Source organism: Cygnus atratus, chromosome 3 (assembly GCF_013377495.2).
Source record: "Cygnus atratus isolate AKBS03 ecotype Queensland, Australia chromosome 3, CAtr_DNAZoo_HiC_assembly, whole genome shotgun sequence".
Classification (NCBI taxonomy): domain Eukaryota; kingdom Metazoa; phylum Chordata; class Aves; order Anseriformes; family Anatidae; genus Cygnus; species Cygnus atratus.
The window spans coordinates 101192330-101219469 of record NC_066364.1 but is presented as its reverse complement, the minus strand read 5'-3'; the positions used below and the strand labels follow the sequence as shown (position 1 = coordinate 101219469).

The window sequence follows — 27140 nt, the reverse complement described above, 5'->3', positions numbered from 1 at the left end:
GCCGTTCCCCTCCGGCCCGTGGCGGCGGCGGGCGGCGGGCGGAGCAGGGAAAGATGGCGGGGAACGGCGGCGGCGGCTTCGGGGAGATCGTCCAGCTCAACGTGGGCGGCACCAGGTGAGGCGGGCAGAAGGGAGAGGCCCTGCTGGCGGCCCCCGCCCCGGGGTGGTGTGGGCACCCCCGGAGTGCAGGTTCCTGGGGCTTCGGGTGGTCTGCCTCGGGCGCCGAGGTGTTAAAAAAAGGTATTAAAAAAAAATCTCCTGCGGCTCGCAGCCGGAATAAAGATCTGCGTCGTAAAACGCTGGGGCCGCCGAGGGTGGCGTGTAGGTGGTGCGGTGTGTGGAGGGGTGGGATTGCCGGGCAGGAGCAGCGTGACGAAAAGTGCGGGTATTCCCCTCAGAATGCTCAGGCGTGACATCGTGTGCGTTACAGCATGGTGGAAAGCAAGTATTCTGAGTCTGCATGGCATGTAAAACAAGCCATAAGGAGCAGGAATTACTACCGTTTTAAGAATGTCCTTGCAGAAGACAGACTTGGTGTTATAACGCAGAAGACAGACTCGGTGTTATCACTCAATAGCCTTCCTTAAAGGAGGGTGCTGCCAAAGCTGACGCAGAGTACCTTTGCTGTAGCTGGGAACAGCCCCAAGAAGCTGTTGGTAACTTAGGCATTGCCGTGGGTGAGTTTTGCCCTCAGGATAACTTTGATGTTGGTTCAGACGACATTTCATGTTACACTGAGTAAAGCCCTTCAGTGAGCTCTGGCCCTGAAATGACAGGCCAGTTCGGCCTTTAGATTTCCATTAGAAGTGGAATCACAAAGATGCTTCAATCTGGTGTTTTTAAATTGTTCTTACTTATTAAATGCCTCTGCAGAGAATAGACAGTTATAGGCCGTGAATCAGAATACATGAATACACATCTTCAGAGGGCTTGCCTACATAAATACGAAGAATACGGCAAGCTAACAAATGTGTATATATTTCATTTCTGTTTGAAGGGTTCTGGATTCTAGTCACCAGGTGCCATTTGGATTTAAGGAGTGGAAATGCATGTGCAGTCATTTACCTTTTAATAGGCAGACAGTAGGGCATAGCACCAGTCCGTGTAAGAGGGCTTGGTCTTCTGCAAGCTCAACTTCCCTCGTAGTGCCCATCTTCTTGGAAGGATGTATCTGAGCCAGGCTTTTCAGCTTCTGAAGGCAGGTGACTCAAAGCTAACAGCAGAGTTGATCTGGACAGCACATGGGAGAGCATGGAATAGAGCACACGTTTTCTCCTATTCACTAGCTTCTGTAGCCTGTATTAGAAACCTGAAACTCTTAGGTCTATTTGGAGAGCTGTCTGATAGCAGTAATTCTGTGGATCTGGTACGGAGACCCAGCTGATCACGTTTCCTCTGTTTGACACGAGGTTCCCCCTGCTTCCAGGGACAGCCAGAGCCTCTCTGCCACATGCTGTTGCTCCAGCAGTTGCTGGTCTTAGGTTTTGTGGGTTGCTTAGCCAAGAGCACAAGTCTCTTGCAAGTTAACAGTCACAGAAACTACTGTAACAAATTCTATTGATCCTTTACCTCCTCAATGTATAGATAATTCTACAAGTGCAATAGACTGTGAAAGCGGTTGTTTTATATCTGACACTTGAGTAAGTCTGTTTCTAGTTGTCTATATTGTTTTTTGAGATAACAGTAGGTTGCCATGTGCTTTAGATTATTTGAGGATATTCTACTCATTTTGCTTGATTCCCCTTCAAATGGAGTCTGCCCACCGTGTATTAGGTACGTGGAGCTGCAGATGTAGTTGCGCGTGTCAGTGTTGCTCACTGTGCTTCTTTCTGTGTCCTGGAGTGGAGTACTCCAGCTTGTTGTTTACATAGATTAATGTGTAAGTGTTAAAAGTTCTAAAGTATACGTTAGTATGAGGTATTGCTTGGTATTGCTTTTTTATTTATATTACTGGTACCACAGTTTATACATTTTATTATATATATTATATATATAATATATATTATATATATTTTATTATATATTATATATTTTATTTATATTACCGGTACCACAGTGCTAGGGCATGGACAGAAAAATCCTTGAGCTGTCTAAAAACAGTGATTGTGCAAAGCAATGAAGTTGCAAGGAAATGAACAAGGAGTCAGTTGGTGGCTCTCTTTTTCCCCCATCCTCCTTCCCTTTACTCTTGAAGTAAAGAAGGGCAGTGGTCTGTATTACTGATGGAAAAAGCTGTGCCCCAGCAAATCCACAACTGAGAAATCACACTTAAAGGCCACTTTCCATTTAAATAGCAAAATGTTCTCTTTTTTTTCCTTTGTAGAAAAGACTGTGCATGTTTATGCTCGGAATGCTGATGCTGTGGATTTTCTGTTAAGAACAGATTTGTCATTGTTGTGCTTGCAGGGAGCAGCTACACAATCCACATTTTATGCAGAACGGGTGGTAGTTTTATATGGCTTTTATGCTTCTGACTCCCTTTAAGAGTACAAAGTAATGCTTTTTGTTCACTTTTTTTTCCTCTCCACAGCTGGAAAATACAGGCAGCGAAAACTGTATAAACTATGATTAAGTATTTGTATTCTAAAAATAGTTGTAAAAATACTTGTAATGCTTGCAAAATTCCTGTACTGTACGGAAAGTTGACATGGAACTTTACCTTTGCATTTCCTTTTTTAATTCCTGTTAATTAAGTGGTCACCAAAGGTTTCTTAGTCATGACTAAGAGCTTATTTTGAACTCATTTTCTAAGCTGCCAGTCCAGTTGTCTTCCTTCATGTTAAAAATGGGATTAGTATAAAGGAGTTCTTAGTTATTTATTATGGAAAATACTGTCTGGCATTATAAATGATAATTCGTGCTATTGCATAATATTATGATTCAGAGTAAATATTTTTCTCACTTCTAACTATTAATGTGGTATTGTGGGCCCCTAAAAAGGGCCTGAAGAGCAAAACTGCAGACAATTAAAATTACTGTAAAATATTAACTTGATTGAAGTTACTATAAAATATTAACTCGAAGCATGTTGTACTCTTTTGCAATGTACGGTCTAGCACTCTTTGACTCTTACGTAAGGGTAGCACGGTGTTAATGACGAATGTAGGAGACTGTTGATAAGCTTATGTTTTAGTGGCTGCGTTTGTGTGTATAGGTATGTGCATTTGTGGTTTTATTTATTTATTTTTAAAGCATTGATTTTGACAAAGTGTGAGAAACAGAGAAAGGATATTTGGGACAGCGTGTTACAAACACACAGAAATGATACTCTGGATACTCCTCGTCACACTTTAAGGTGATCTGTGCAAAGAAGCTTCAACCTCTTTGACTTTGTGAAGACGTAGCAATCTCAAACTTTTCTGACCCGTTTGATACCAGCTTTGTAGGACATGTCACAGAATTTGACAAAGGAGACTGCCTTCCTGTTTTCTGGCAGATTCTTAACTTGTAATTTCGCTCTCCTAGGTTCAGCACTTCAAGACAAACACTGATGTGGATTCCAGACTCCTTTTTTTCCAGGTATTTATGGTATTTGTTTTGTTTCATCTCATAAAACAAAGACAAGTTGATAAGTATTTTCAATAATATATGTATTCTCCATTCTAGTTTATGCCAGGAATATGCTGTTATTTCTTACTGCTTTTTCTCCATCTTAAGCAATGGGATGGTTTCATCTGAAATAAGGTGGTTTTCAGTAGTCTTCTACTGTCTTGAATTGTGCTCTGGTTGCTTATGTGTGCTGAAAAGTTGTCACTTTTTAGATGGAATATCCTGGAAATAAGGCAGCAAATCTGCAGGAAAGGGAGATGCCACTGAGTGTTGCTATTTTGCAACTTCTGATCTTATTACCTGTATACAGTGGCACTATATTTAATGTTTTATGAATTATCCCTGTACCTGGAGTTAATTAAAAGTTTCGAGGTTTTTAATCCGTGTTACAGGATCTGTGGGGTCACTGAGTATCTTTCTGCTTTTATCTCACTACTGTTACTACATCTATTGGCTGTGCTGTTTGTACTGTAGTAATTTTGTGCTGTTGTTGCCGTACCTCTACCATCACAGTTAATCCCAAACTCATGAAAGAAAACCCAAAGTCTGGCTATTTTGCTTCCTGGCACTTGATTTTTGTACACTAGACTTCTCTCCCAATGAAAACCTGGCAACTGGCACGGACAGGCGGCATTATCTGCTTCTGTTACTCTGAAATGTTCAGACAAATGGAGAACCAGGGAGTTATCACCTTCTCTGAGGTGTGGAAGGAAAAGCACAATAAAGAAGTCCTCAGAAGTTTCTTGGTTTCTCAAAACTAAGTGTACTGTCTAAGGAGGTTGCCCTGAAAGTCATCCAGTACTGAAAAATATCTATGAGGTCATTGTCATCCACAGTCAGATGGGATTTGGAAGTAAAACTGTTGTTGTTAGTGAGTTTGCTTCACATCTGTAAAATGAAGCTCTGGTGGTGTTTTCTACTGATCTGGAGCAAGAGGACTTTGATCTGATGGGAGAGAATCTTTGAAGTAAAATAGTGTTAAAAACTCAACTCTCCCATTCCTGCCCACTAAGTCCCTGCAGAATGGATTGTTTATTCTTCTTCTTTTTTTTTTTTTTCTTCTTCCAGCAGCTTTTACTGATTTACTGAGTTGTAACGAACTATGCAGCCCTCTGGGTGCCTCAGAAGAATTTTCCATCCTTTCAGGCTAGGTTCTTCTCTTTGGGAATCTGAAAGGTCCGTATGCGGGTTTCAGCTTTTCCTTAGGTGTGCGTGCACAGCTCCTTTGCACGGGGGAAATGATCTGGTGTGTTCTCCCCTGCCTCCCATCCAGCTTTCCTGCTTAACCTAGACAGTTTTCTTTGCTCAACTACACTGTTATAACAAAATGCAACTTACAGCACACAAATAGAGCAGAGTAGTGTCATGGTGTATTCATGGCAGTACATTCCTAGGGGACATCTAACAAAGATTTCCTTTGTTCTAGTTTGCTGAGTGGAAGAATTTCAACACTGAAGGATGAAACTGGTGCTGTGAGTAATAAGCCTGATAAATCGTTAGATTAATGTTATGCTTTTAGTTAGGTTTTCTCCTAAAACATTCTGGGTGCTAATGGGAGTTACGCTGCACAAGTCAGTTGCGTTAAAAGCATGGAAAGTGAATGGTCAAATGAGAAAAACATTCACATTCCTTATAGGCTTATAAAACCTTGCTTTGTCTTTTCACAGTATTTTCCTCTGTCATTTTTGTATTACATAACCCCTAATAGTAGTGTTGCAGAAACCTACATTTAAAGTGCTGACAGCACTATCTCTGCTTCAGAGTCTGTGAGGAGTACTGTTCAATTGGACTTTTGTTTATATTTGGCACTTATCATTTCAATAGGAGGAAAATAGAGGACTTTGAAATCATTTGAAAATGTCCTTGTGTTTTCCTTGCCTTTTGTTGCAAAGAGTGGAGATTCAATACAAAGTCTGTCGTCTCCTTTTTCTTTACTTTTTTTCTTTTCTCAATAATTTCAAAACCTATTTACCATACTGTTTGTGTTATTGTATGGGAGAATGACTGTTCCAGAGTCATTCTAAGTCATAATCTGGTTTTATCTAGTGAAGATTTAAAATATAAAAAAAATTTTTGTTTGTGGTTTTTTGTTTTGTTTTCTTGCTGAAGAAGTGTATGTTTCTGGCTAGGACAGAATAAAGGTCTTGTAGATATAACTACTTGTATATCATGCTGCCAAAGTCGGGTTGCTAAACTTTCATGAGAATTGGTGACATCTCTGAATTTCTTGGTTCTTATCTTCGTTCCAAGATAAAAGAAACTGGAACAATGTGCATATTTTTGTGCTCGTTCTGCATTGTACAGACAATGAAGAGACAACAATAGTGTTTTTTTAACTGAAAAACTGCCAATTGCTGTATTGGAGAGGGATGGGTGACTTCCATTAGATAGGTATTGCATGTGTAGTTGAGCAATCTTGACATGGAAAAGTAGTTTTGTTTGGCAAATATATACAGCAAAATGGCCATTTCAGTCTGTGTATGTGATACTCTTAAATGGGAAACTATAATTACAGCAATGTTGTTGAGTGATAAGGCACACAAGTACTTTGCTAAGAGCATAGAGGTAGCTGTCGTGATAATAGACTTAAGTTTAGGGTGATTTTTAAGAAATTATCTTGATTTTATTACATTTACTGAATTTTGAACACATGATAGAAAGTCTGAGTACCCATTGACCTTTGTGGAGCTTAAGTGTGTTGTTTTTATTTTTATTTTTTGAAGTGCAGCAGTGTTTGTGTATATGTCTTTAAGAATGTTGAACTACTGCATGGTAGAAAAATGAGAACAAAGGTGCCTGAAAACTCTGGGTTGTGTTTATCTGCTGACTGCATCATCTTCAACTCCTCTTTCCCATGCTTAGCACAAGTAAGCACGTTAGTTGATGGTTGCTCCAAAATAATGCTAAAAGTATGGCAATTTTTCCTTGCAGATATTTATTGATAGAGATCCAACAGCGTTTGCACCCATTTTAAATTTTCTTCGCACAAAGGAGTTAGACTTACGGTAAGAAGTTTTAATTATCCTAAGTAAAAATTAGTTGGATCAGTTACATTAGAAATTGCTTTTCAAATGGGAATTGCTCAGTTTTACTCAGTTGGGTGTCTAACATATGATTCAGCTGCCTTGTAACTCTGGGCCCATATCTAGAGTGTGCATGTGTGTGGGTACATATATATGTGTGTGTATATATATATGACTTGTTGGAGGCAGAAAAAGTAGCATAACATTTTGATAGTAAATTCTTGTAGCTTAAGCCACTTCTGGCAATACATTTCTCTATTACCTCAGTATCTTTGTTTTAATTAAAAAATATTAATGTTAAGGTAATTTTGAAATCTCAAAAGCATTAACACGTTAAATGTGTTTGGCAGTGATTCTATAAACTGTCAGGTAGCTTTATATTTACATTGTCTAATAGCTGGTTGTATGCAAATATTCAAGTCTTATTATGTCTTTTTTTTCTTTAGGGGCGTGAGTATTAATGTTCTCAGGCATGAAGCTGAATTCTATGGAATCACTCCTTTAGGTATTTTTGTTTGTTTGTTTTGGTTTGATGTGAGGTCATCTCATATTTGTTAGTACTGTAATGACCTAATTACAAATTCTGGGCACTTGTGACCGTGTAGATTTTCAGATTTCCTGATACAGAAGGTTATTTGAAATAACGTCTTGTTTTCTGGGAAGTGAAAGCTATGGTCATAGTGTTTTTTCCCCTCAGTGAGAAGACTGCTTCTATGTGAGGAATTGGAACGCTCATCTTGTGGCAGTGTCCTGTTTCATGGCTACCTGCCTCCTCCAGGTATTTTTGTGTTCATGGTCTGATGTTGCTTGCAGCTGCTTACTGCTTCAGTTTGTGGGAGCAATTGGCTGTCAAACAGTCCGGAGAAGGCTTTCATAGGGAAAGCTTGAGACGAATGGTTGAATTAGACGTAGTTCAAAAACAAAACATATCTGTGTGCTATGTGAAACAGTGTATTTAGAGTACTGGAGAGAGGGTGGCATGTTGATACTAAACAAACTGTGTGGGCCAGTGTAGAGATTCTTTAAGTATATTTTATATATTATCAACATGTAGTACTCTTTTCTTTCTGAAGAAACAGTTACTTGACATACCCTCTGTCAGTAGATGACAAATCATCACAAATAAGCTTCTCTTAACAATATAAGTACGTTACATTTTTACTTCTCAGTAGAGATGAATGCTGTTCATGTGTTAACCTGAAGACTGTGGGTTATTTAGCCGATTATTGACAAGTTTTCTGAAGATAGTTCATTAAACTGGTTGTGAATGTCAAAGTAGAGAGCAGAAGCATTTTTTTTTATTTCAGTACTGGGATATCCTCTAGTCCTTATAGCTGATGAATTAGGTTTTGGATTAAAATGCACAAATACTACTTTTTTATTTTGAAAATGAGTGAATATCTGAATATCTGAATATTGCTGAAGTTTATGGAGTGGGACAAAACATCTCTTTTCTTTATAGGCATTCCCAGTCGTAAAATAAATAATAATGTTGGGCCACCAGCTGATGTTAGAACTGGTCAAAACTGCTCTGAGAGTGAGATTCATGGAGGTGGTGTCCAACCTACGCTTGCCGGTACTGGAGAAGGTACAGTCAGGCTAGGTGAGGGATGTCAGTCTTAAAACCAAAACAAACTGTAAAAATCATTGTCATTGGGAAATAAAAATGGAGTGACTATTTTTGTTTTCAGTGTTGTTATATGTTTGCATGATCTTAAATTGCTCAATCTTTGCTTATATACTCCTCTCTAGGCAGTATTTAAGGCTCAGTGTTGCACAATCAAGACACTAGGCTGAGAAGAAAGGCAAACTAAAGTTCTTCATGCAGTATTAGTCTGGCCACTTAGACAAATGCCTTACACTGTACTGGAAGCCGTGAGAAAATACTGACAGGCCAGTGTCTCTTTAGTCATTGTTTAGGAACGTGCATTCGTGCATACGATGCATACGTGCATATCATACGATGCATACGTGCATACATGAATCTCCTTCCTTCTCTTGCACTTCTTTCTTGCTCCTGGTGCCTCGTTTGCCCTGCAGGAGTCAAGAGTCTTTAGCACAAAGATAGTCTTCAGTTGTTTGGCTATATAGAGTACTTTCTGTATAAAATATTTAAAAACTGTAAACAAGGTAGTATTGGCTTGTGTCATTTACCAGGTTTTGACTTTGTAAGCAAAACTGTGCTCTTAGAATTGCCATCTTTCTGCTAAAATTGTGTAAATTGCAGCAATATTAGGAAAATTCTGAGTATGCTAAAAGGTGAAAGTATATACAAGTAATATTAAAATAAGCCTTTTCCTGAGTTACTGCAGGTTTGGAAGGGGGCAGTAGAGTTTCTTATTTGCTAACGATCCTCAATTTTATTTTTAACATTTTTTCAGGGAAAAAAAAAACTGTTTTCAGAAATACAAGCATGTACTTGCCTCTTTCTACTTACAAACACTGTCCATTGTAGTGACTGAGATGAAATGTTTTTCTTGGTAGAAAGAAAAGGATTTTGGGGGGTATTGCTAACTAGAATCTGACTGAAATATTTCTTTAAAAACTTTGATGATAAAGTTTCAGTTAAATATCCGAGCAGGAGAGTCCTGCCCTTTTCTGGATGTCTCTGCTCATCTTTTCTCCAATACCCATTGTTTGACTGACTTAAGTTTTATTGTTGGTTTTAGGATTTCCTGTGGACCCACGGAAAGTTTTAATAGTAGCCGGTCATCACAATTGGATAGTAGCTGCCTATGCTCATTTTGCTGTGTGCTACAGGTATGAATGAAGTTGCTTTGACAGAATACAGAAATCTAACAAACACAATAAAGTTTCTGCTTTGGTAAACCATAGCAAATCAGTTTACTCTGAAATGACAGTATCATGTGCACCCAGTGTGTTTTTGTAAATATGAGATACCATTCCTGATCATGTAAATAAACTGCTTGACAGGAACTCAGATTTTACTGCTTTGATGTCAGTTCCTGATGCCTTGCAGAATAAATTCATCAATGAATGGAATCCAGTTGTAACTGGCAAGTGATACCTGTTTTAAAGCAAGGTTTTAAATGAAAGATTCATTTAAAAAGTTCTTCATACAGCTTGGGTTTGAAGACAGTCTGTGAAGTGTGGGAAGTTAGACCATCAAAGAGCTTGAAACAGTTCATAGATTTTCTTTGCTACGAGTGATGTTTTGTCATAAACTCCAGTCTTTTTGGCATAAGTAGAACTGTTACACACTTGCTACTTCACACGGATGGCTGCAAAGTGTTTTTAAATGTACTGTAAACCAACTGGCTAGTTTTTAAGATCAGGTGAAGATAAGTGACATCTTCATATTACAGAAGCTGTTTATAGTTCGCATCTGGTAGTCTGGTGGCCATCCTTCCAGTGGAAGATAGTATTTTAGAAAGAACTGTTCTCAAAAACAACCTAACACTGCTGTCATAGTGTGATTCAGAAAGGGGAATACAAAGTGTAATGTGAAAAGCTTCTTTCTGGATACTACCAAGCTGAAACCATAGTTTGCTGCCTTTTTCGCTATATAGGATAGTAATTTACTTGCTTAAACTCCATAACTTAAATCACATGTAACTTGTCTCTTGTATTTACCACTGCAATTCATTTCGGTTTAATTTGTGTTTAAGCAATGTAAGAGAAACCATGTTTAAGTTCTAGTTTTCAATTATTCTTAATATGGTCTGATTAGAGAAGGAGGCAGTGATTTGCAATTGTCTTTGTGCTAATTGTCCCCTCCTTAGGATTTTTTTCTCTGTTTTCCGTGGATGCTGGCTCACTTAAGTGAACAATTCTGCCTCTTTCCTGCTGGTAATCTACTTAATCAGGGTTATTACTGTTAAACTTCAGTCATTACCGATGCTTTTGAGGAAGCATGTCAGACAAATGGTTGCTGAAAGAGGGCACAGGTCAGTATGCCAGTTTAAAACGCAGTTTTCTCCTTAGTGACTCAAGGTAGCAGTCTTGTCTTGATTGACTCGTTTCCTTTCTGGAACTTGAAGGAACTCTAGCAATACCATGGTGGGATTTTCCCGCCTCCTTTCTGCTCCTGCACAGCTTTTTGGTAACAGTTTTTGCCCCTCTCTACTGTATCTCAGTATCTGTCAGTTTCATTTTGCTTATGGGTGAATTTGCCCAGGCTTTTTTAAGTATCTACTGTGTGAGCAGACAGCATACACTTTAAACTACTTACCTCTACCCTCAAATTTAAATTCAGCTTGCTTATACTACTATGCTGCAGTCAAATTACGTGATTTTCAGGATTATTTCAGTGTTAGGGCAACATCTGAATCTTAGCCAGAGTCCCTTCTCAAAGTAGTAGTTTATAGTGGACAGTGAAATTCTTGCAGTAAGAAATATATTCTTATATTTAATTTTGTGACTTTCTTTTAGGCTCCTTGTTAACAAATACTATTTAAATGCTTAAGATAGTTATTTTATTGAAAGGCTACAGCAAAACACAGTGCATCCTAAAAAAACCAACAACCAACGCACTATTTTTCCCTTTAAGTACTATAGAAGTCTTTACAATTTGGTAATAAGCTGGTGAGAATGTCTTGGTTGCATGCAAAGGCTTATGGATATTGCAGTCCTGCTCTTAAGTTGCTGCGTTACAATTCATTCTGCATGCTACATGGGTAGAATATAGCAATCTGTAGTACTTCAGCTCCAGGCAGGATGTGATGCTGGAGTGAAACAATGGCAAAAAGTACGAGAGATGTTTCTGCTTTGTGGTAACATTTATGTAATTTGAGTGCTGAGAGCGTGCATTCTAGCTCAGTTGCAAAATATCTAGATAACTGCATAAAATTCAATCAGGTAAGCTATGCTTTCTTGGCATCATGTTAGTCTTTAAGATTATACAGGAAAAAGATTTTCTAAAAATAAAGTGTATAGCCTATTCGGTATAAACAGAAATTGTATGACTGGGTAGTACAACTTCATGCCAGAACATGATTGAGTATCTTGCATAATATCCATTCATTTGCCTCTGGAAATTAATAGATTTCTTCTAAGGTCTTATGCTCAACATCATCCTCTAGCATTTGGCTAGGCCATCCACACTGGGTCAGGTTTAGACCAAAGTGTCTAGTGTGTGTATCTGAATCTTTAACCTCTGCTCACTGTTCCCTTCTTCACTCTTCCAGAATCAAAGAGTCGTCTGGGTGGCAGCAGGTGTTCACGAGTCCCTATCTGGACTGGACAATTGAGCGAGTGGCTCTCAATGCGAAGGTGGTTGGAGGACCTCATGGGGACAAGGATAAGATGGTTGCAGTTGCCTCAGAGAGTAGCATAATCTTGTGGAGCATTCAAGATGGCGGTAGTGGCAGTGAAATTGGTAATTATGGTTGTTTGCTTGATTTGTTTTTGTGTTGTTCTTGTGCTTAACCAGAAAGGAGTTTGTGAACCTATTGTGAGGTATGTATGATCAGTAGTGTTATGTCACTCTGTGAAAATGCTTACTGAAGAAGAAATTGTAATACAGCAACCTATTAGAGCATATTAACTTTCTTCTCTGTCGTGCTAGGGGAATCCTTTCTAAAAATTGGAAAGATGAATAAAACTAGTCTGTTTGCTGAACAGATACTAATACTTCAGTTCAGTTTGAGTTTTCATGTGAAGACACAAATCAGAATTAAACTTTTCATAGGACTTGAGTTTAGATCTAGGCCATAGGACAAGGTTAATAAAACTATTGAGATGGGAAGCTAGATACTGAGATGTTCTGCTTTTTCCTTGCCTTTGCCTTATCAAAGCCATATTTTTACATGGAGATGATGAAAAGATCTCAGTTTTCTGTCAAATGTAGTTTATAAATGGAATTTGGAAGAAGATGATTTGTTCTTTTTTTAGCTTTGGTGTCTAGGTAGGGAAAAAGTACACTATACTGACCTAAACATATAGGAATTTCTGCTTGTACTTCTTGGTACTGAAGGACACACAGCTAGGGAAGGTTTAAAACAGCAAGAAGAGATTTTCAGAAGTAAATGTTCGTCGGTACTGATCTGATGGCTTGTCTGACCCGTTTGTTTTTCAAATACAGGGCAACTTGGAGAAGCATTGAGGGGAATGGTATTAGGAACTTCCTTTAGCCTAATCTCTGGTGTTTGAGTCGCCACTGTTATACCAGTAATGTATGTTTCCTCTGGCAGTGGGTATTGCTAACCAAGTATGATGGCAATCTCTTTATATGAGCAGTTCTCTGAAACTGAATGCAGAATTAAATTGTGTTTAGATACATCTTCATAGTTGAAGTCATGAGAATTAATGTCATTGTTAAAGTGAAAATGACCAAATTTATGTTTTGATACACGTGCTTTTACTTTAAAGGAAGAGCTTACTTTAGAGATGCTCAGGCAATTTCTAGCTGTGTTAATGGCTGTTGCTGCTTCTTATGTTTAAAAAATTTCAAGCACTAAGTCAGATTTGAAGACAGGGAAAGGCAAAGGTCTTGCATGAAATAAAAGAGCAGTAGGCAGCTGCATTACTCGTGACTCAGAGTTCTTGCCTGTGATCACAATCAGCAAAATAGAAAAGGAGGTTCCATTGTATTTAATAAACAAATCTGAAAAGTGTGGCTAAGTTGAATATGTAATCTCTCTGTTAAACAGAGTTGATATTATACTTGAAGCCTTTTCTTCTGTTATTCACCCCTTCACCAAATCTTGTACTAGCAGGCAGGGAAGAGTCAGCATGACATCTGTACTACTGTAATAAGTATTGCTTTAAGCACTATGCTATTACATTCCTTCTGCATTTTCTGGTGTGACTTAGCTGCTTGTGTTCCCTTGGGATTTGAAATAAGATACCTGAAGCAACATCTCAGATTTTTGGGTATCAAATTCAAAGGCAAAAAAAAAGTTAAAATACGCCAACCTCATAAGGTTCTGATAACTCAAACTGCAACTGAAGGTGGCAAACAAATGAAGGAAGCACTTTGCTAAGCAGGCTGTGCTGCATTGAAGTGACTGCGAAACAAAGGAAATTCCACTTGGTCTCTCTTTGGCAGGGGGAAGGGGAAGAGAAAGTGCCTACAGGATTGAATCTTCTGACTAACATTGATCAGAATGTACTGTTTGTCTTCTGGCTAATAGGTCATGTTACTTGGTCTAAAAGAACTAAAATATAATTGCGTTTAATAGTAAGAATTTGAATATAGCTGTCTTGTTTCCTTATAGTGGCAAGTGCTTGCAATCCTGCTTTACATTAGAGATACAATATATTGCTATGATCTTGTGAAAGAAACTGCTCGTTCCAAACAGTCTTTGGAGCCCGGTGACACCGTCCGCAGAAAATTGCACGGGCTGGCATCTTTGTGATGAAGCTCTCCCAGAGCACACTCTTTCCTTTCAATATTACTTACATAAGACACAGCTGCTGGATTGCTGCTGTAAGCAGTATTTTGCTGAGAGGGACCCTTAAGACAAGAGCCTGTCATTACATATAGCATTGTCTCCCCTGTGGATGGGTCTCAAGATTGTTGAGCCTAAGCAGGACTGACACTTCAAATTCCTCCAGACCATTCAAGCTGTCTTCCTTGATTTCCTTGAACCTCATCCTTCTCTGGAGTAATCAATTCTAGTTGTTTCTGTGGATTTTTTATTATTGCCTTTTTCACATGCCTTGTACTGCTGAATCTTGTCTGTATCGAATGATTGTACTGTGCCCTGGAAAACAGTTTAGCATCCTAATTACAACGTAAGTATGTATTGAGCTTCTAGAGGGACGGCTGCTTCTTGGTTGGGAGTGGCACACTGTTCATTTGAGTTTGTCTGAAATAACATTGGGAAGTTTTCCAGCTGTTGGGTACCCTTGTTTTAAAAGACATGTCTGCTGCTTCACCAGATAAAGTGCATTAGTGGACAGTAATACAAATATGTAGAGGGAACAGAATGGAATAGGAAAGTTTGTGAGCGTGCAAGTGTACACTTGGTAGTGTAAAGTAACCTCAGTACGAATGACTTTGGTATGCAGCAGGCAATAAAGCTTAGTTTGGAATTACTTACAGAGTGGTTTTCGGGGCCAATTTGCCAGACTTTGTAGCTGGCAAACTTGGAAATTATCTCAGATGATTTTAGCTTTCTGTAACTTTTAAATACATGGTACAATAAATCGTACAAGATATTGTACACTATGTAAGTTTGCAGTTCAATTAAAAATATTGATACTGGATTTGTTATGAGACTAAGAAACCTCTAAAGAGAGGACAGATTTGGGTGGTGGAAGTTATGTATGGACTTCAGTAAACAGACCCATTCCAGTTGTAGTTTGTGCAGTGAGAACAGGGATCCCTGTTCTGGGGACCCTCTTACAAGTTGTGTCACTGGTAGGACCTTGCTGTTCTGGGTGTCTAGATTCTCAGCAAGCTGCAATTACTTTTGCTTCGTTTTTATATTTGCCAGGGTCATAATATTTTAGAATCTGGTAAACATAATGACTTTGCTAAACTTCATGGTAAAATGGTTACACACATAGAGTTCTCTTGGGCAAGATTACAGTACAAGAGGTAAGCTAATGTTTGGTCTCCTCCCTCCCTGCACCTGCTTAAATAAGTCTCAGCTTTACTTGCAGTTCTAGTCTTCAAACAGCGAAGACCTCTGGTGAAAGATAGACTGGAGTGATTGGTGTTGTTTTCATGATATTTAGGAGCCTTTCTGAAACATAGAAAAGCTGAAATGTTAAGGTCTGCTCTAACCATAGTCATCAATGCCTGTCATAATTTGTAGTGCTTTGATTTTTATTAAGTGAAATGTGTTTGATGACACATTTTCTCTATTTGGAAGGATGGTGTTTTCTGGTAAGTTAGTCTTATCTTCCAGATTTTTAAGTATATCATGATTGTGAAATCATATAGCTTATATAGCTTCAATTTTGAGTAGCCTGTACTCTCTACTCGTGAACTGTAACCAAACTTCAATATCTGGAAGTGACAAGAAACAGAAAGAAAGAAAGAAGCTTTTGCAGGTTGCTTATTTTTCCAGGTTCAAGTATTTCTGCTAAAAAAGAAGTATTATTATATTCAATTAGGGTTTTAGAAATATGGCTACAAGGCTATATACATAAATAAAAAACGTTTTAAGACCACAGACCACCTCTATTTGACTGGTCTTCAAAAAAAAAAAAAAAAAGGCAGTAGGAACTCTTAGTAATTCGAAAGATAGTGGAGAAGTTGTATGGCACAAATCTGCTAGCAAAGCTATGGAATTGCTGCTGCTTAAATGACACGTCATAGTCATGGCTGGATAATAAAACAAACAAAAAAAACAACCCTACTTGCTTACTGTAATAGTATATTTTTCCCCCCCTATATGCCTTAGGATGTATAAGGCCGTTTGACAGCTTGGATTACTGTTAGCTGTAGAAGAATGAAGAATGCATAAATGACATAAGCTATTCCACTTCCCCTTGCTTCCTTTCTCCTTCCCAAAGTATTACTTGCATCAGCAGAGATGGCATCATGCTGCCATTTAATTTAATGGAACCCAGTTTGCTAGTTGAATGATACCTTACCTGGCATACTGAGAGCCCAGTTTTGGTTGTTCTTTGCTTGCCACTATAATAAGTGACATGGTAATATTGGAGAGATTCCATTGTTGCAGTTTTTTTCCTCTTTATTTTACATGAGCTTCATAGATTCTTCAGGTTTTTTTTTTTCTTTTTTGTAGGAGTGTTCAGTCTTGGAGTCCCTGTAGATGCTCTCTTCTTCATCGGCAACCAGTTGGTAGCTACAAGTCATACAGGGAAAGTGGGAGTGTGGAATGCTGTGACTCAGCACTGGCAGGTGTGTTTAATTCAATTTTCTGTATCAGTTTTAATAGTTTAGTATGTCTTACTAGAAATAAACTAAATTAAACTAAAGTAAAATAAACTAAACTAAAATAAAGTAAACTAAACTAAAAGCAAGTGTGAAATACTTTGAACACAGTTTTGTTTGATGGTACTGCCAAGCATGCTTCTTAGGCTTTCAAGTAAAAGGACCAGGTGTGTAAGTGTCATCTCTGTGTATATTTAAACTTCTTTTTGGAGGGTTAACTTTGTAAAAATTCGCTGGAATCGTAATAGAAAATAGAAAACTTGTGGGGAATGTGCAGAGGTAATTCTGAAATAAAAAGGAAATGTTATAACGCATCTGATACCTGGACATCTCAAGTTGTTTTACAGTGGGAAACTCTTCTTGATGTCAGTTGTGCATGTGTATGTTTCTTGCAGCACCAACTCTATTCTTTCTGTCAGAATGCATGTCAAATAGAGAGATCTTTGGAGTCTGTGTGAGTCTGAGAAAACAGTTGAGCATTCGTGTGATTAACAAAGCTTGTAAGGTAGCCAGATGTGCATCTTTGTGGTACAAAACTAGATGCAATAAAAATCCAGAAACTGCCTTCCAATTGCCTCGAGATAGAACTGACCTGAGGCTGACTCCCATATCTGCTGCAGCATTCGTGACTAAGTTCTTATTCAACCCTTAAGTGACTACTGCTAACTAATAACAAAGATAATAAGCATGGGATAGCACTGCTTCTGCAGCAGAGGCAGACAAACATGTTGGGTTGGTCTTAAATGCAACAAAACAATATTTAAAGTCCTATCGATGCATTGCAAAATCTTCTATTGAGACAATGTAATGCTATTTGACAATATTTGCTAAAGGAGCAAGTCCTTTATAAGGAATAAAAACTGATGTCCAATATACCTTCCTTTTGTTTCCAGAGAGGGGCACGGAAAGCTTTCTGATCACAGTAATAGTTCTGCAGTTTGGCAGACTATTCCTTTGGTAGTGAAAGCTCTCTTATTGAAGAGTAGAAAATCTTTAGGAGGGGCTTATACCCCAAGCTGTCACAAAATAAGCTTTTCTGTTCTCAAATTATTTTTCCTAGAGGATGAGAATAGTTCCCTGTAAATTAAAAAAAGTAATAATAAAAAAAAAAGTTTCAGGGTACTTTCCATGCCTCAGGCTCTTTTGTTAGTGTTAGGGAGATGGCAGTTTTTCTCATCTCCCTGTAGAATACGTTGTTTTTGAAGAACCCCATAAAGAGTTAAATGGTAGGGTTGTACCTCTGATCTTTAAATTCCTCATGAGAATACATGGTATTCACGTACCCATTTTCCATGACTTGCTCTGAACTTAGAACGTGATCATACTTGCTGTAGGAGAGATGTTTAGAACAGTGCACCAATGCCCCATGCAGATCAAGACCTTTGTTTCCTTTCAGACTTGTTTTCCTGGTGCCTTTCTACCTCCTTTCCAGAACTGCCCTTTCTAAATTCTGCTCTAAGGAAACTTCGTTTTTACCAAGCTATCATCATGTTGTGATTTTTGTATTTGATGTAGTTTACCCTGAAGGTGCAAATCTGACCTCTGTCTGTAATTAGTTCTGACATCATCTTCCCAACTTGGAGATCTGAGCAGACTAGCTGAGGTGGTTTTCCTGGTACTTATTCCTCTGGCAATGTTTCAGTGGCATGTAACAAGGAGAGGAGGTTTTGGAGTGCCAGATACCAGAATACTTAGTGTTACAGAATAGGAGGTAGCAGATAAAGCAATAGAACATGACAAAATAACTCTCCTCGTTTTGACTGATGACCCAGTCGATTTATGCTGTTGGCAGCATTATGGTTCCTCTTGCTCGGACCTCTCCTTGCAGTTGTTAATGTGTTCTGCAAGGCGATGAGTAAAGTGGTGCATCTGTTTATGGGTTCCCTCCACCTTCATTAGTTTTGTAAACTTTTTGCAGCTGGGAGAGCTTCCTTATAGACCTTTGATCCAGAGAACCAGGAAGCACATTGCACCTTGATCCATAGATTCTTAGATGTGTTGTTTTTTTTTTTCCTTTCTGCTCTTGTACTGCTTCTTTAAATTAGCCTGGAAAAAATGAAATGTTATGGGGCAAGACTTTTTTTTCTCCTCGTTATAGAGATCTCTGCCTGTAGCAGATATGCAGAGGGGCAAGAACTGGGGGTAGAAGAAACCTCTGAGGCCCAGCAACGTCCAGAAAACTGAGGAAGCAGCAATTTGACTTATTTTTTTTCTTTTGTTTGTATTAGGTTCAGGATGTTGTTCCTATCACGAGCTATGATACTGCTGGGTCTTTTCTGCTGCTGGGCTGTAACAATGGCTCTATCTATTATATAGGTAAGAAAGGGGGCAGGGTGGAATAAAAAGGAAGTGATATTGAGCAGCTTTGTTCTTAAACTCTTTAGTCTGTCTGGTCTAAGTCACATCAGAACAGCTTTGTCTTTTCAGAGTAATAAACAAATGTCTCTTCCCCACAGACATGCAGAAGTTCCCATTGAGGATGAAGGACAACGATCTTCTAGTGACAGAATTGTACCATGATCCCTCCAATGATGCTATAACAGCGCTCAGTGTCTACCTCACACCTAAAACAAGTCAGTATTGTATTGTGTTGATGTCCCTCAAGCATCACTGTTTCTTCACTGAGAATCTGTTAGAGATGTGTTGTTTTTTTCCAATTGAACGTTTTCTATTGCTGCACAGTAGGGTGAAAGCAGACAAAGTAGCACTTGCACAAAAACATTGATTTTTTTTCTTCCCTGAATCATTGAAATGAATGATGAGCGCTGGGTGTGACTGTTTCCCCTTATACCTGTACACACTTATGAATAGGTAAGTGATTGTCCCCATGTGTGTAGCACTGGTAAGACTGCTCAGTGTTGTGTTCAATTTTGGGCCCCTCACTACAAGAAGGATATTTACTGAGTTGCTCGTGTGTGCAGAGGAGAGCAACGAAGCTGGTGAAGGGACTAGAAAACAAGACATATGAGCATCTGAGGGAACTGGGGTTGTTTAGTCTAGAGAAGAGGAACCTGAGGGGACACCTCATTGTTCTCTACAACTACGTGAAAGGAGGCTGCAGTGAGGAGGGTGTCAGTCTTTTCTCAGGTGACAGGTAATAGGACATGAGGAAATAGTCTCAGGTTGTGCCAAGGGAGGTTTAGACTGGATATCAGGAAGAATTTCTTCATGGAGAGAACAGCCAAGCATTGGAATATGCTACCCAGGAAACTGGTGAGTCCCCATCCTGGGGGATTCAGGAAACTTGTGGATGTGACGCTAAAGGATGTGGTTTAGTGATGGGACTTGGTAGGTCAGGTTGATGGTTGGACTTGATCATCTTTAATGGTCATTTCCAATGTAGATAATTCTATGAAATAGGTACATGTGCAATCAAGTACATATATGTAAGTACAAAATATTACATTATACATTAATACATTATATGTATAATATACATTATTAATGTATAATGTAATAATACATAATGTGTTGTATATTAATGCTTGTGCATAATGTGCCTTTGCTGGTTTTAAGCCTTTTATACAAGTTACTCACTTAGATTATTGTGGTGGTTTTACCTTGCTGGGCAGCTGATCTCCACCACAATTGCTCTCTCACTCCCCTCCTCCTCAGAAGAGGGGGAGACTAAAGTATACTGGAAAGAAGAAAAAAAAAAAAAGGCTCACAGGTTGAGATAAGGAGTTAATTAAAGGGAAAATGAAGAGTGGAAACAACAAGGAAAAGCTGCGTGGAAGCACAGAGGGAGAAAAAAATTACTCACTACTTCCCATCAATGAGCAACGTTTAGCCACGTCCTGGGAGGCAGGGCCTCAATACGCGTAGCGGTTGTTTGGGAGGACAGACGTCGTCTTAACGAGAATCCTCCCTCTCTTTCCCCTTTCCCACCTTTTATTGCTGAGTGTGATGCCACATGGTATGGAATATCCCTTTGGTTGGTTTAGGTCCTCTGCCCTGGTGGTGTTCCTACTTTACCTCTTGTCCCCCACCAGCCTACTGGCTCTGGAATGGGGTTTGGAGGCAGCCCTGATGCTGTGCCAGCACTGCTCAGCAGTAGACACAACACTGGTGTGATACCAATCTAGCTACAAGTGCAGAGCACAGCACTGTATGGCCGCTGCAGGGAAGGTTAACTTCATCTCAGCCAGACCCAGTACAATTATAAATTTGATTCACTGAAATACTTAATGATGAATTGCAGGGGGGCAGAAACACAACCTTACCATTACATCTAACCTTCTCATAACCAATATACTAAAAATGGGCAGCTGAGTGATGTTCAGTTATTGTGTCTATGCACTCTTCTGTAATCACAGTGCAGCTATCTTTTAAATGAAGGGGAACAAGGTGGTGGGGGGAATAAAACATCTTTGAAGGAACTGTTTACTTGGATATCTGTGTTGATACCGTAGTGACCTTTTTAGCTATAGACCTCCCTGTTCTTGCCTCGCTTTCTTCCCATTTGCCTCCGACTAAGGCAGAAGTAAACAGTGTGTGGCACATATTGAACATGTCACTGTGAGAAGTGCCAAAATATCCTCTTGGAATGTAGAACGAGATCTTCAAATGACTTTATCCATCTTTTATTTCACTTCCAGGAGGGAGGAGAGAATGAGGGTGGGCCGTTGTTAAAATAGTATTGAAGAGTGTAGTATGGATTTGAATAAACTTTTTTAAAGTGAGAAAATATCCTCTCTGATCATGAGAAAATCATGAGTTAAGAGTGTTAAAAATAAATATCTTTCTTATTGTGAAAGCTTGGAAATACTATTTTCTACCACCTTATTGCATGACTCCAATAAGGCAAGCTTTTATTCCTGAAATGAACAACTGTGTTCGTGCTTGCTGTAGGTGTAAGTGGCAACTGGATTGAGATTGCGTATGGCACCAGCTCTGGAGCAGTGCGGGTGATTGTGCAGCACCCTGAAACAGTTGGGTCTGGGCCTCAGCTCTTCCAGACTTTCACAGTTCATCGAAGCCCTGTTACGAAGATCATGCTCTCGGAGAAACACCTTGTGTCAGGTAATCTTCCTCTGTGCATCAGTTTGCATTGGTGGCTCTCCCCATTCCTGACCACTTCAGTGTTCACGTGCATAACTTTTTAATTGGCTTTGTTTCCACATTTGATAGAAGTGAACTGAACAGAGTTTTACGGGCTAAATTTGCTTGGATCCTCTTTCTTAGATGTTCCTCTAAGCCCTTAGCTGTTAAAAGGCCTGGGCTTTATTTGACCAGATACTGGAACAACTAACTCTTTGCATCTTATTCCAAGGTTGCAATTTGTGGAAATAAAAGGATTTGTAATCAAATATATCCTTGTCAAGTCTTACTGTTGTGGGCAGGTCCTTTAGGATTTTTCTTGCTTTAATAGCATTTCAGGAGCTTTCTGAGTTGCAGCAAAATGTGCACCACCCCCTCTTGGGCCCTAGAGAAAACCTTCCCGTGACTTCAAAGGGTTGTCTGTGTCTCCTCTTCTCTCAGCTGTCTCTCAGTCTTCGTTGTGCTGTCCTATGTTATGCTCAGGAAAGCATCTGTTGGTTCCAGAAAAGAGGTAGTCTCTCCTCCTTTGTGGAAGATTTTTTCACCCAGAGTTTAGCAACCAGGGCAGGGGACAGATTTACTTTCTGCTGCCCCTCATTTTATTTTTCAAGTAACAGAAAACACGCTATGCAATTACATCGTAAACAAACAGCCCAGGAGCCATCTGTTCTGCTGCAACTTGGAACTGATTTCATGCTAAACCCTCAGTACCAGGAAAGGGCACGTCTATGTAGGAAACTGAGTAACTGATAAATGAGACAGAAGAGCATTTTTCTGTGTGGAGGGAGGGTTCTGCTGCCAGACTGCTTTCCTGACATGTCTTGTAACTGGCACCTGCACACACAGTTTTGAAGGGTGCTGCTGGTGCTGACTCAGTCAGGCCTTAATGTGTGTTGAACATGTGTTTCACCTGCCTCAGGTTTTTCTTTAATTTCTGAGGGAAGAGACAAAACTAACTAATAGAAAACAGGACGTGCAACAATTTGTAGATTGTTAGATAATCGTCTGGTGTTGCTAGATAACGTGACGTGACTAAGCAGGATTTAGTCATTAATCTTGAAAAACTGTCATATAGAAAACTTTCAAGTTAAGCTTCTTCAATGTGTCATCCCTTGTAAACGTTATTGTACATCTTTTTCCTTTCTAGTTTGTGCGGATAACAACCATGTACGGACGTGGACTGTGACTCGGTTTCGAGGCATGATTTCAACTCAGCCAGGCTCAACGCCTCTTGCATCATTCAAAATCTTATCCCTGGAGGAAGCAGAGAGTCATGGCAGTTACTGTTCTGGAAACGACATTGGTAGGATGTCTCACCAGCTTGATGTGCTGAGGCTGTTTGTTAACGGGTCTCAGGAAGGTTTAACAGACCCTGTAGCATGCAAGTCAGCTCATGGGTGTAAGCTTTTATATACTGCTCTTCCCTTGAAAAGATGGCAGGAAATACTCACCATTTAGGCTGTGCAGAATGAATACACTTACAGGGCTGACTTTGAAGGTGAGGAAAAAGGAAGAAAAACTTTAGATCACAAATGCTATACTTTTTCCTTGAACAAACTGTTGTAGCATTTCACTCTTGTTTTAACTAGAGAATGACAGAAAGCACAGAAGGCTGTATTTGAAACAGGTAACTGTAGCAACGTTTGGGTTAACTGCAAGTTCCAGTTCACTGCTTATTTGGTTTTAAATGATGTACATGTGGAAAAATTCCAAAATGAATTTGAAGTTGTGACAAAGTTTACTGAAGTCCTGAAACTGCAGAGGCAAATGGTGGAAGCACATTGCTATAGCAAGATACTCAAGGACCGCATTTCTGTGAAGATGCGTAGATGGGTAGTCGAGATTCCTGTGTGGTCAGAGTCTTGTAAATGAAACTTTGATGAACAGGATGGCCTGTGGACACAGGGTGGGATCACAAGAAATCTGATTAGGCCTTTAGACATCTAGGAGCTGTAAAGTAAGGAAGTACTTATAGAGGTCTAATGTCTGGTTTTGTAGTGACATGGTAATTCCTGCAGGAACATCTGGGAAACTCAGAATGGACGTCCTTTAAAGCAAATGAACAAAAAACACTCTGCAGATTTGTATCTGCAGAGTCTACTAGCCATTGGATGGCTTTTTCTAACTTTTAGTCACTTTCGATTCCCTGGGCCTGATGCTTCAAAATGCCAGTAATCGTACTAATATTAACTGGGTCTTCGGGACTGTGTGGGGAAGAGGATGAGGGAGGTGAAACACTGAAAAAGTGGTTTTCCTTTTTTCTCTAGGACCCTTTGGTGAACGTGATGACCAACAGGTGTTTATTCAAAAAGTTGTTCCCATCACCAATAAGCTCTTTGTAAGGCTGTCTTCGACTGGGAAAAGGTACCTCCAGGGTTTTAAGTGGGAAAGAAGCAGGGCTCCTCAAGTGGCTGGGTCTCTCATCCCATGGGGACAGTTGCATTCAGCAAGCTTCTAATATGCGTGACAGCTCTGGCTGAGCTCTGTTTTGTGTCTTAGTGACAGAACTGTACTTAATGATCTGCTATAACCTAGAAGCCAAATGGCATTTTGAAAAATGTGTTTTCAGAGTTGCACGTTGTGATGGCTTCCCTGCTGAGCTCACAAAGTAAACATTTGTGTGCCTATACAGAATCTGTACCTCACCCATGGTACCAAGCTAACATTAGACTTCAAAAGCTAATGCTGAAGTTGCAGGTGGCAGGGTTGTGCCTCGCAAAGGTAGACAGGGAAGTAGTCTCTCTCTTCCTTTGTGCCTGTCTTTGAATATATGAGAACCTTTAAAAATGAGAGGCTGTTTTTTAGGTCAGGTGTACAATTTATGTAGGTTTGATTCCATCATACTCTATTACATTGCTACAGAAGTAAAGTTGCCAAATATAGCTACTTTTCTTCCTGTTAGGCTAGAAAAATGGCAGGGGATTAGAAAAGATGATGCTTCTGAATTCAATGTTTCTTACATCTTTTGCTTAGTAATTTTGAATGTGAGAAAGCATTGATGTTTTAACACTATTGGCAACTGAATTGAGAACAGGAGCCTTGTAGGTTGCTGGTGTGCTTTTTTACTTCTGCTGGTTTTGCATGTAGTGGAGAGTTTTATTAAATGACTTACTTTGGCATTTCTTCTGTAAAAAGCTTAATACAGGGGACCGTGAAAACAGATTACCCAGAATACATGAAGCTTTGGCGTGGAGTCTGGCTTAATGGCTTAGTTTTGGGAGTCATTTTCCTGTCACTCTCCACATGAGCTTCTAAAATAAGGGGAGAAAAAGCGATGGAGATCTGGTGTGTCAGGTCATATTGCAGTTGTCAGGAGACAAAAGTTGTTTGTGTTGATAACCTTGGATTTATCATCCTTGGATTTTTTTTTTTCATGTTTTATGTGGTTAAATATGCGGTTTCTGCAGGTTAGTATCCTGGAGTGTCTCGCATAGGAAGAGGCTACTTGCCCTCATCCTTGAATGCTCTCCCATTGTGAGAGCATTGGGTTTCTGATCACTGCGGACTGAAAAAGTACATTGAACATAGGGAGGTTCCTCTAATAAAAATAAATAAGCGGTAATGCTGCAGATGGGGGGTGGGAGGGACAGGGGGAGGGAGAAGGCGTCATCTGCAGATGAGCAGCCTGTCAGTCATGCAGGGGAAGAACTCGTCTGGAAGAAAGGTCTTTCTCTGATGGCATTTTTATTGCCTTCTCTGAAAATCAAAATAGTGCTGCCTTTATTGGCCAAACTCTGCCAGGTGCAAGTGTTTTGAGAACTTGGGGTTTCTCTTCATGTAGAATCTGTGAGATCCAGGCAGTCGATTGCACTACCATCTCGTCATTTACTGTACGAGAATGCGAAGGATCCAGCAGAATGGGCTCTCGGCCACGCCGCTACCTCTTCACTGGGCATGCAAACGGCAGCATCCAGATGTGGGATCTGACCACAGCCATGGACATGGTTAATAAGAGCGAAGACAAAGGTAAGTTGTGTTATGCCAAGACTGTGGTATGGTTCTCTTGCTGTCTTCATTTGTGTGTGACTACTGTAAATGGATTCAGGCACTAAGAGCTGTCTCTTTCAGACGTTGGTGGCCCCACAGAGGAAGAGCTGCTGAAGTTGCTTGACCAGTGTGACTTGAGTACATCGCGCTGCGCCACTCCCAACATCAGTCCTGCCACATCAGTTGTTCAGCCAAACCGGCTGCGGGAATCTAATTCCAGGTAGGTCACGGGGTGGCACCAGCTGCAGACACCAAAGGTTTTACCCTTCAGGTAGGTGAAGACAGGTTTGGTAACCTGAGCGCTGTAGCTGATTCCACTGCATCTATGCCATAAGTGTCCTAAATCGCACTCATGCTTCTGGATACGTGTTGGTTTATGTGTGTGTAGATTGAAGTACTGTATGAGAATCTGAAGCAAGTGATCTGGAAGTTGTTGTGTGGGGGTTGAGATGAGTATATGGCTATTTTAGGAGTGGGAGCAGGGTATGCAGAAGAACTGGCTGTTATTCTCAAGCTAACATGAGCTCTTTTTGCCTTTGTCTCTCTCTCATTTTTTTTTTTTCCTTTGGAAGCCTCCAATTACAACACCATGAAACAATCCATGAAACAGCTACATATGGTTCTGTGCGGCCATACAGAGAAAGCCCCCTATTGGCAAGAGCAAGGCGGACGGAGAGCTTTCACAGTTACCGGGACTTTCAGGCTTTTAACTTATCCAGCAAAAGCCCAGTCGAAAAGGCAGCCCCTGCAAATGGGAATTCAAGCCAGACAGAGGCAAAGAAGACAACAACTGAGGGCAGCACAGCCGAAAGGAAGTCAGGCCTGGCAACAACACCTGAAGTGCGAGGCACTGGCCTGGCAGAGGCAGGTGGATGTTGCAGCACAGAGGTTAACAGGCTGCCAGAGAGTTCACTGGATGTCAAGAGAAGAGGACTGGAAGAGGAGAGTGAAGCCAAAGCAGAAAGCAAGAAGAAAACAGGGTTTGAAGGAGCTGGTTTCCTGGGGAGGAAGAAAGTGCCTCTCCTGGCCTCTGCACCAGTCCTTGTTGAAGGTGGACCTGAATTACCTGGTGCGGCGTCTCCATCACCTACAAAGACAACTGCTTCGCCACGTCACCGGAAGAATGATTCATCTTGCCAGGACTATGGCTTGTGAAAATGGGACTGGTGGCAAAGATGAGGTGCAGGTGCACTCTGCCTGGTAGCAGACATAACACTCACTGCATGTTGCGGGTTTCTTCTTGAAAGGGATTTCGTTTTGATATGCAGAATGAAAATTGTAAGGAAGCAGCTTGTGAGAAAGTGCCTGGCTGCTGCCAAACATTTGAAGAGTCGACACATCAGTGTACGGCTTTATGTAATGCTCCAAAATGTAGTGCGGTACTTGGTCCAAAATATTGTTGTGCATTGCGTAAACATGGTCAGGCATGTGCTATGTTGTGATTATTTGGGGGGGTGGGAGAGGGCGGGGTACGAGGGTGCTGGGGAGTACTTGGTTGCTTGGTGGAAGATGCCTTTCAGACACAGTACGCATTGCTCTGTGGAGCTGCTGCTGTCTTGGCTGGATTCTGCCTGATTCACAGGGCTGCCTCTGTGGTCTTGTTTTATGAATGGGATTCTTGCTCTGTATGCTGCTGTCTGAAATGTTTTGTCCAGGTAAAGGAGGAAGCTATTTAAAATAGCATATTATATTCCCTCTTAGTCCTAATAAATTGCCAGAAAAATGTT

The 27140-nt window shown here is 40.1% G+C and overlaps 1 protein-coding gene across 2 annotated transcripts; it reads left to right on the top strand.

Moving 5' to 3' along the window:
- Positions 1-27140, top strand: KCTD3 (potassium channel tetramerization domain containing 3). 2 transcript variants are annotated; one of them, XM_035562880.2, is made up of 18 exons: positions 1-115; positions 3466-3519; positions 4976-5021; positions 6481-6554; positions 7019-7077; positions 7270-7350; positions 8035-8160; positions 9242-9332; positions 11720-11910; positions 16238-16353; positions 18615-18702; positions 18843-18959; positions 21238-21408; positions 22574-22729; positions 23694-23790; positions 25208-25392; positions 25495-25633; positions 25986-27140. In XM_035562880.2, the coding sequence occupies exons 1-18, from the start codon at positions 54-56 to the stop codon at positions 26566-26568; spliced, it is 2436 nt and encodes an 811-aa protein (XP_035418773.1). In that variant the 5' UTR covers positions 1-53; the 3' UTR covers positions 26569-27140. The 2 variants fall into 2 exon arrangements, with proteins under 2 accessions (XP_035418773.1, XP_035418766.1); XM_035562873.2 differs by having other exon boundaries at positions 8035-8175.

Bases quoted from the DNA above. Each gene is read 5' to 3' on its own strand.
- KCTD3 (XM_035562873.2), top strand. From the start codon at position 54: ATGGCGGGGAACGGCGGCGGCGGCTTCGGGGAGATCGTCCAGCTCAAC. The intron at 5,022-6,480 runs GTGAGTAATAAG...TTTTCCTTGCAG, and splicing joins TGAAGGATGAAACTGGTGCT to ATATTTATTGATAGAGATCC. The intron at 6,555-7,018 runs GTAAGAAGTTTT...TTTTTTCTTTAG, and splicing joins ACAAAGGAGTTAGACTTACG to GGGCGTGAGTATTAATGTTC.